This window comes from Lepidochelys kempii, chromosome 10 (assembly GCF_965140265.1).
Source record: "Lepidochelys kempii isolate rLepKem1 chromosome 10, rLepKem1.hap2, whole genome shotgun sequence".
NCBI classification, from domain to species: domain Eukaryota; kingdom Metazoa; phylum Chordata; order Testudines; family Cheloniidae; genus Lepidochelys; species Lepidochelys kempii.
Genome location: NC_133265.1, coordinates 31,922,805 through 31,932,330, shown reverse-complemented (window position 1 = coordinate 31,932,330; position 9,526 = coordinate 31,922,805). Strand labels below are relative to the sequence as shown.

Genomic DNA, 9,526 nt, shown 5'->3' with positions numbered 1-9,526 from the left:
CTCAGGAACCGGGCACCTGGGCACTTTTAAAAATCTAGCCTTTAATATTTAACACTGTCAAACACTTAATTCTTACTGTTTGGAGGCAGGGGATTAAATGCCTTTATATTGACCCATCAAAGTTATTACCAATATCACAGAAACTGCAAACCTCAAAGAAAAGGAAAAAGGAAACAAAGCTTTGGTAAAAGATGAAAAAACATGAATAACTGGCAAAGACCCCTCACTGTTCATAGTTTGTTTTGCATGCTTGGTCCAAATCAGTTAAACAAGCATGTGCCTTAGGGGGTTGGCTGGGCTCAGTCACCACCTTTCCCCCTTTGCAATGATGCCAGCAGCATGCTGCACTTGCTCAGTATGCAGAGCCTGGCCATGTCCAGCAGAAGTTGCTGAGTCAGGGGCTGCCTCTCTCCTTGCCGATAGAAGAGCAGGTTATCTAAATGAACCAACAAGCAGATCACCCAGCCCCTTGCCTGTGTCTCCACAGCACACCCTGGGACCTGGGCTTTCACAGGCAAAGGGAGCCCCTTGGTAAACTATTGGCAGCACATCCCTGGAGAGAGATAGCTCAGGGACCCTAAACCTCCCCCACAGTGGCAGCTCCCTCCCCCCCCACAACCTCTATGTTGATCTTGCCCCTCACAGACCTGATCTGAGCATAGGAGAAGATGGGTGGTGCCCTGTGGTGTCAGGGTCAATTTGGAGTCTGGCTGCAGCTCCCAGCCTGGGCTTTAAACCATTTGGCCCTGACTCCTCCAGAGCTCATGTGGCTGTCAGCCATGGCCCGGAGCTGCAGCGGGCAGCCTGGGCCTGGGTAGAGGGGCACATTTCAAAGCCCCACATCCCTCTGACACACAGGAACAGCTCTGCTCCGCTGTGCCCAGGCAGCCCAGGTCATAGCTGGGATCTCGTATTGGACTATCAGCAATAATATATTACAATGAATGGACATATCATAATAATGGAGTGACCTAACCTGCCCCCTATACACACTGCGCCTTACAAATACAGACACGTACCCCTCTATAAACACACTGCCCTGCACCACTCACACATAGTCTCTCCCCTGCTATACACACATGCACCTTCCCTCCAAGCACAGACACACGCCCTCCTGCACGCGCACATGGCTTAGCTCCATGGATGCTCCTAGGTTCAGTGGGAAGTTGCTGGTATGACACGCTGTTCATACAAGCGTTGGCAGCGTGTGGCCAGAGACAGAGGCCTCAGATGCCTGGCAGAGGGGATTTGACCCATCCTGGGTCCAATGTCCAGGGTTTGATCCCCTGGGTCCCTCTGTCATTCCTCTCCGCTGCTGCCCTAGGGGCAGGTCACTCACTCTGGAGAAGGATGCTGTCTCTGCGATCTTGCACTGTATCCCGCATTCAGATAGTGGTTTCCTCATCACTCAGCGATGAGACATTCTCCATGATCCCTGACATTCTCAGGGGATCCCTCATGCCCTCGCCTCCCCACACACATACATTGCTCCTGTCTACACACACTCCCTTCTCCATAGACACACACTCTCCACCAGGCTCACACATACTTCCCCACAAAGCCCTGGATGTGCTGTGATGGGGGGTGCCAGAAGACATGGAGTAGGTATGTTGGAGGTGGATCTTTCTTGCTTTACTCTGCCTGAATGCCATGGGGAGCCTCCTCTTCTGAGCTCAAGGCCCTCTTTTCCTGATAAAGCATCACTTTATTACAGACTTGATTTGAGGGATGGTGTGAAGCAGGATTGGAGGGGTCTGAGGGAATCGAAGGGTGTCTCTCGCCCTGGCTTTGGAGCTCCAGAATCTTGTCTGCCTCCCTTTGAAATCCGTTTGTAGGGCTGGTGCTGTCCCTGCTCTGTGCTGGGTGCTGTGCCGTGGGGGGTGGGGTGGGGGAACTGTCCCAGCTACAGCTCTGCATTCCCCTGCCTCTGTGGAGCCAAGCCAGGATTTCACACTTGCTGTTCCCTGGGGCCCTGGCAGGCTCCCTGGAGCCTCTGCAACCAGTGTGTCCCATGCAAGTACCAACACTGGATTAATCCTGCTCCCATGGCTCGCAATGGGGGATGTGTCCTCACTGGGTGCAGGATGCAGCCCAGCAGTCTGCTAAGCACTGGGGAAATCTTTGTAGTGTCACGGTTTGAAGAATGTGCACAATCTTACCACCAGCCATGCCAACGTTCTCTTAAACTTACCTCTCAGGCGCCATCCTGCTGAGCACTCCTGGGAAGTGCTGAGCACCCTCTACTTCCATTTGCCCTACAGGGCGCTCAGCCCAGGGCAGGATCAAGTCCCTGGAGACTATCCATTGCCAAGGGCTCCTGACCACACCCGAAAGGCTGGGTGGTGAGCTCTCACTGCTCCTCTATCGGCCCCTTGCAGTAGGCGAGGCACTGGACACCCAGAAGACCAGGCACGCCCTGGCTGGCTGCAGCGATAACGGGGCTCAGAGCCATGCTGAGGGTTTGCACCTCACTGCCTAGTGCTGCCGACTGAAATTCAGTTACTGTCTACCATTCTAGGCCTCACAGTGCTTCTGAATGGAGGTTCAGAACCAACGTCTCTCCAGCACAATAGTCTTAGATGTGCTGCCCCAGGAGCACAGAGCCCCTGAGAGCAAGTATCCAGATGGAGATGCTCTGCTGGTGCCTCTTTCCTAGGCATGGTCAGGAACTCAGCATATCTCCTGCATGACAAAGCCCTCGCCATCCTGTCTGTGGCCTTTCGTGTTTGTCTGTAGTCTCCCTTAGCTCATGGTTTTCAGTGTCACATTTGGGAGGGTGGGGGTGGGGGCAAGTGAGTGCTGGATATTACTGGAGAGGGGGCTGGGCTGTTATCAGAAGATGGAAACACTGAAAGTTACACAGCGTAGGCACTGAAAACTAGAAAGTCATGGTAGCTTCATACACAGCACCCAAGTAATGTGCAAGGATGATGCTGGTTTGGCACATGGCTCCTACCCACCTACCTTCAAACCCCCTGACCCAGAGAATATCAGAACTACACTTAAAACCAAAGTAATGGAAAAGGGGAGTGTCCATGGAGCAGGAGCCTATAGTGGTTTCTTTTAACAGAGAAATTGAAAGAGGACATAGCTACTCTTAGCAGATTGGGGACCCTGCTCATGCCCGGACATTTTCCCCATTCCATCACAATGCCACATTCAAACTATTTACAAAACGTCTTTACGAAAACTAGAATGCCTGGCCACCAGGATATTGCTGGATCTACTCCCACGAAAGCTCTCTGTAAACTTTTCCCCTCCCCAGTGGAAGAGCATATATGTTTAGCTGAAGACAAGGGAGAATAAGGAGCCGGGCTACTTTAAATGTATTTTGCAAAGTTTCTCTCTCTCATATCTTCCCTCTCTTAAACAGCTGACCACCCTTCCCCAACACAGAGGGTCCTTCTGTCATTCCTTTGGAAGTCTGGGGTCAGTGAATTATGGGACTTAGAAAAATGGATGTTTCTTCTCTGAGATGAGCCTCTGCATCCTCCTGTTTATGAGTCTCATCTCCCAGAACTCTGGTTACTTTACAGGCAAGGAGCCTTCATTCTTTTAGCACATTTTAAACATTCTGGCACTTTGCTTGGTTACCTTGCAAAACCAGCCAGTGGTTCTGACTTCACACTTCCTTAATAGATCAGCCTCCAATCAAAGCCATGCACAGGCCTCGTTTTGCTCTTTGGACTCTGTATGGGTTGATACAGTTAATTATTTCTCTGAATATATTATAATATCTGAGCTTGTGCTGCCGAGAGTCCACAGGAGGACACAACAATTATAAGCTCAGCATGAGAAGAAGAAGAAGAAAAAGCATCTGGTTATTCAGCACTTTCCACCTGATGATCTGTAAGCACATGGAGTGGAAATGTTATTATCCCCATTTTAGAGACAGGGAAAACTGAAGCAAAGGACTTTTCCTGTTGGACATTTGCATCTCCTGTTGAGTGCAGTGGGAGCTGCTGATTTCCTGTTGCTGGGGAGCAAGGCCAAGAGAGGTTAATATGTGACTTGCCCTGGGTCGCAGGAAGGCCAGGGCATAGCACAGGCTTCCTATGTGCATGCAGGTAAAGATCTCTGCAGTACATGAATACTTGGATAGAAAACTAGATGGCTGACATGCAGATTCTCCGTGCTCTGCTGGCCTCAGGTTTCTTACATAGCCACCCATTAGGCGCTTTATGCCATGCACTGAAATCTTACGCACTGTGCTTACCATCATAGGGTGACCAGATGTCCTGATAAAATCAGGACTGTCCCGATTTTTAGTTTTTGTCCTGCGTCCCGACCGATGCACGATCAGGACGCCAGCTGTCCCAATATTGCGGCTTTGGCCGCTCTGGCGGGTTTTTTTTTTTTTCTTTGGCAACTCAGCTCAGGCCGCTTTTTTTGTTGCTGTTGTTGCCTCCCCCATCTGTCCCGATATTTTGTCTGTTTCATCTGGTCACCCTATACCATAATGAAGTTTGCAGGTTCCTTATGAGCTCCTTGCTCACTTACTGATGCAGTGCTCATAGGGTCTGGAGCTGTTGCAAGGTGCTTAAACTTTCTGCAGGCCCATCCTAACCTTTGTAAATTCTGGGGTCCTTCAGGGCATAAATTCTGGAGGGGTGCCTTGTTCTCTATGCCACTGCTGGGCAGTACCTGAATTGCTTTCTGGAATAGCAGTTATTCATTACTCCCTTTGAATCCTGACCTTCCTTCTCTGGGCTCTCCCTGGCCTCCCTTGGGATGCAGGAGAGACCTGCTGATCATCCTGGGCCTGCACACTGCTCTCATGCCCACCAGCTATATTGGAAAGAGATCCCAAGCAGAAGCCTCCATCTCACTGAATAATGGATTTGAAATTGTACCTCTCAATAAAGGAATCTGCTGGAGCTTCATAAGATAGCTGGCTGGTTCCTGCTCATGAAGAGGCTCACGGGCCCTGGGCACCAGTGACTAGGCTGAAGAGAACTCATTACCCCTTCCTGCATGCCAGACACACCCTGGGGCAACGTGCCATCTGACATCAGTAAGGCCAGACTAGCAGAGGGCAGCATCCCTTTCACCTCCTAAGCAAGGGCTTCCAAATGCCAGACCGGGGGACAATTCTGAGTTTGCACCCAGGCACCCTCACTGTCTGTCATGGGGTGGGCTCAGGGCATTGCCTTGTGGGGGTGGGCTTGGCAGAAGCTTTTGCTTTTTGCTGTAACTTAAACCTTGTTTCTCCCTGTTTCCTGGCACCCCTCCCACTTGGCCTGGAGACTCAGGCTGGGTTTGCATTCGGTGTGTTTGACCCCTGCCTCCTGCCTGCATGGGAAGGGTCAGGGGCTTGGTGCAGGGAGCTCCCAGGCTGCCCCACAGCCTTCCCCAGTGGCCTGTTCTCCCCTCTCAGCACTCGCCGGCTTCGCCTGATCCCAGCAAGTCATAGTGCAGACGCTCTATAGACAGGACACATGCTGCGCACCTGCCAGCCCACCCCCGAGTGGGGTGCCCATCCCCTGCCAGCCTGCCCCCAGACGGATTGCCTGGCTCCCTGCCAGCCCACCCCTGGGTGGGGTCCCAAAGGTGCAGAAGGCCAGAGGACCTGGTGCCTTGCAAGAAGGGAGGGAGCCCAGGTCCCCTGACAGCTTTTCCTAGGCCCCTTGCCATAGATGCTGGGACTGGGGGAGCTGTCACACCCCCTGGCTTGAAGTGGTTTCTTTTATATATGGGGTTTACAGTTGGATCAATGGCTCTCAACACCCTCACTATATAAATCGTTCCAGCATCCTGCCCCTCACTGTGTGGCTGCACTGGCCCCAGGGAGCTCCACAGCCCCTCCTGCCCAGCGCTGTTCCCATGAACAAACCAGCCCCGAAGAGTCCATGGGCTGGCAGGTTGCAGCTGCACCCACAGGCCTTGGCACAGAGCAGGCAGGGCCTGTCTCCCATACCCTGGAGTCATTAACTAGATGACAGACCAAAGGAGGGCCTGATTCAGCACTCTGTGCCACAGGCTGGGCTCATGGGGGGTCCAGGGGGAGGCGAGCCAAGGGGGTCCCAGGGCACGTCCTGTCCCCATGGCAGGAGTCTTGGCAAACACCCGCCAAGGCAAAGAACCTGCTTCCCAGAGGGCCTGCTCCTGCCTCCCCAGTCCCCACCTGGGCCCCCAAAGGCTCCATTACCCCAGAGCGCGGCTGCTCAATGAGGAGCAAATCAAAACCCAGCGGCACCGCGAAGCCCCGGCCCAGAGGCGGCTCCCGCTGGGGCCAGCCAGAGGCGAGCTGGGCGGGAGCCACGGGGCTGGGGGCGCCGGGGTCGGCGCAGAAGCTGCTCCGTGCGGGGAAGCGCAGCAGAGACGTGGCCCTCGCAACACACAGGGGCGGACCTCCCGGGACTGGTGTGTGGCTGCGCCGAGGGGTCCCCGCCCGGCCGCCCCCAGGACTGTGCTGGGTGGGGTGCTGCGCCACGAGACCCACCCGCTGCTGTCGCGCAGCCCAGCTGCCCCCTGCAGGCCGCGGCCTCCCGCCCCAGCCCCGCGCGGCGCAAGGAGAGAGCAGGACAGCACACGTGGAGCGCCAGGCAGCGGCTTTTATTTCAGATCATTGGGTTGCTCAGCTGCTGCGCACAGGGGCCTGCGGAGGCCAGCCCGGCCGAGGCCGCCGCCTAACGGTACTTGGAGGTCAGCACAGTGCTCACAGTGCCCAGGAACTTGTCCAGGGAGACGTGGACGTCGGGGGTGAGGAGGGCGGGGTGGTGTTTGGCCACGACCACCAGGAAGCAGTGGCTCAGCAGCTGGAAGACAAGGCACGCGAGTGAGAAGAGCTGGGAACCGGCTGCACAGGAGGGGCCACCCAGCTACTGCCCGAACCGGCCTCAGCTAGCCTGGCCCCTTCCCCCCCGGCCCAGTTCGGTCATGGGGCGCCCCTATGACCCAGCAGTCCGGCCCAGGGGCGGGGGCACAGGGACAGCAAGGGCTGCGGGCGCTGAGAGCAGTGGCGATGTCATCGATGTGGCTCACGGCATCCCCCAGGGGGAGGGGGAGCAGCCGGCTCGGACCTGGGGTGTGGGGGGGCATTTCTCCCCGTCACTCACTTTGAAGTTGACGGGATCCACGCGTAGGGTGTGGGCGTGCTTGTCGCTCAAAGCGCTGAGAGCCGTGGCGATGTCATCGATGTGGCTCACGGCATCCCCCAGGGCGAGCATCACCTTCTTGCCGTGGTTCCGAACCTGGATGGAGCCGTGGTGTATGTCGAAGTGCGAGAAGTAGGTCTTGGTCTGGGGGAAGACGGTGAACATCCTGCAAAGAACAAGGCGGGTTAAGGGGGGGCCTGGCCGGGCGCAGACGGGGCGCAGGGCAGAGCGCAGCGGCGGTTACCTGTCCAGGGTCTCGGCGCCATAGTCCTCCAGGTGGCCTTGCACCTTGGTCCACACGGCCTTCACGTTGGCCTTGTCACCCGAGCTCAGCACCATGGTTCCGGCTCCGCAACAATCCCTCCAGGGTACCCGTCTGCAGCCCCGGCCACCCTTATATCCCGTCCACCGGCCCGCCCCGCCTCTCCCATTGGCTGGCACCGGGCCTGCCAGGGGCCCGCTGGGCTGCTCTGCATGCTGGATGCCCAGCAGGAGGCACTGGACCCCTCGAAGAGAGCTGCCCTGCCTCCCGGGCACTTCGCAGGCCCCTGCGCATGAAGAGGGGGCCTGTCCCCTGCGGGCGCACCGGGGAGAGCAAAACGCAGGGGCAGGCGCGTGTCCTTCATGCTGGGGCCCCCAGGTGCCCCTGGGCTCTGAAGGCCAGAGGAGCTGAGCAATTCCGCGAGGCGGCGCCAGACCCGGCAGCGATCTCCGCGGCCTGCTGCCTAGTGGGCTGAGGGGAGAGCTGTCCAGAGTGCTGGGCTCCTCCGCCTTGGCCGGCGCCTATGGTGGGCAGCCTGGGGGCGCCCATGGAGCCCGTTCGGGGTCTCTGCTCCTAGAGGAAGCGTGAGGCGGCGAGTCTGGTTGGGTGGCCCCGGGCGCCTCCTTGAACTACAGACAAAACGGGAACAAGAAGTCTCAGCCGAGAGTATCTCAGCCCGCAACCCTGAATCCTCTGCCCTGCCTGTGTCTGCTGCGCCCAGCGGATACCAGGTGCTGGGGAGGGGTGGCTCACGCTGCTAAGGTGAAAGTATAAAAAGTAGCATTAGTGCTACTCAGGGGGCAGTTCTCCCACACAGTGCTCCCCATACTGCTCCCTCCTACACACTGTCCCCTGAAACACACTACTCCCCCCCACACACACTGGCCCCCTTGCTAAGAACACAAGAACAGCCATACTGGATCAGACCAACGGATCAGACCATCTAGCCCAGTACTCCCTCTTCTGGTAGTGGCACGTGCCAGGTGCTTCAGAGGGAGTGAATAGAGAAGGGCAATTATTGAGTGATCCATTCCCTGTCCTCCACTCCTGGCCTCTGGCAGTTAGAGGGTTAGGGACACCCAGAGCATGGGGTTGCATCCATGATCATCTTGGCTAAAAGCAGTTGATGGACCTCTCCTCCATGAAATTCTATAATTATTTTTTGAACCCATTTATAGTCTAGGCCTTCACAACATCCCAGGCAAAGAGTGCCACAGGTTGACTGTTCCTTATGTGCTGAAGTAGTGCCTTTTGTTTGGTTTGCTGCCTGTTAATTTCATTGGGTGATCCCTGTTTTGTGTGTTATGTGAAGGGGTAAAGCACACTTCCTTCTTTACTTTCTCCACACCCCTCATGATTGTATGGAGCTCTATCACACACCCCCCATCCCACCCCAGTTGTCTCTTTTCCAACCTGAAAAGTCCCAGCCTTTTTAATCTGACCTCATTCAGAAGCTGTTCCATGTCCCTCATCATCTTTGTTGCTCTTCTCTGTACTTTTTCAAATTCTAATTATTTTTTTAGATGAGGTGACCAGAACTGCACACAGTATTCAAGATATGGGCGGACCATGGATTTATATAGAGGCAATATGATTTTTTCTGTCTTATTATCTATCCCTTTGGTTCCTAACAGTATTCACTTTTTTGACTGCTGCTTCACATTGAACAGTAGTTTTCAGAGAACTATCCACAATGACTCCAAGATCTCTTTCTGCAATGCTAATGGAGCTAATGGAGCCCATCATTTTGTATGGATAGTTGGGATTATGTTTTCCAACGTACATTCCTTTGCATTTATTAACATCTGCCATTTTGTTCATCTACTACATCTGCCATTTTGTTCATCTACTCAGTCACTCAATTTTGTGAGATCTCTTCAGGGGTGCTGAAACAAGGTGTATCATGGGGGTGCTGAGAGCCACTGACCCAAACTGTAAACCCTGTGTATGATGAAAACCACTTCAAGCCAGGGGGTGCAGCAGCGCCTCCAGCCTCTATGGATCCTTTGGTAACTCTTCACAGCTAGCCTTGCACTTAACTATCTTGAGTCGTTTTGTGTCATCTGCAAACTTTGCAACCTCACTGTTTACTCCTTTTTCCAGATAGTGTATGATTCTGTTGAACAGCACTGGTCCCAGTACAGATCCCTGCCCCCCACCCCATTTA

The 9,526-nt window shown here is 54.8% G+C and overlaps 1 protein-coding gene across 1 annotated transcript; it reads right to left on the bottom strand.

Moving 5' to 3' along the window:
• Positions 1-6,534: 6,534 nt before the first annotated feature.
• On the bottom strand, positions 6,535-7,491 carry LOC140918394 (hemoglobin subunit alpha-A). The gene is made up of 3 exons (XM_073362694.1): positions 7,342-7,491; positions 7,059-7,263; positions 6,535-6,758 (listed from the first exon to the last, which is right to left on the bottom strand). Exons 1-3 carry the CDS (start codon positions 7,434-7,436, stop codon positions 6,630-6,632), a joined length of 429 nt encoding a protein of 142 aa, XP_073218795.1. The 5' UTR covers positions 7,437-7,491; the 3' UTR covers positions 6,535-6,629.
• Positions 7,492-9,526: the final 2,035 nt, after the last annotated feature.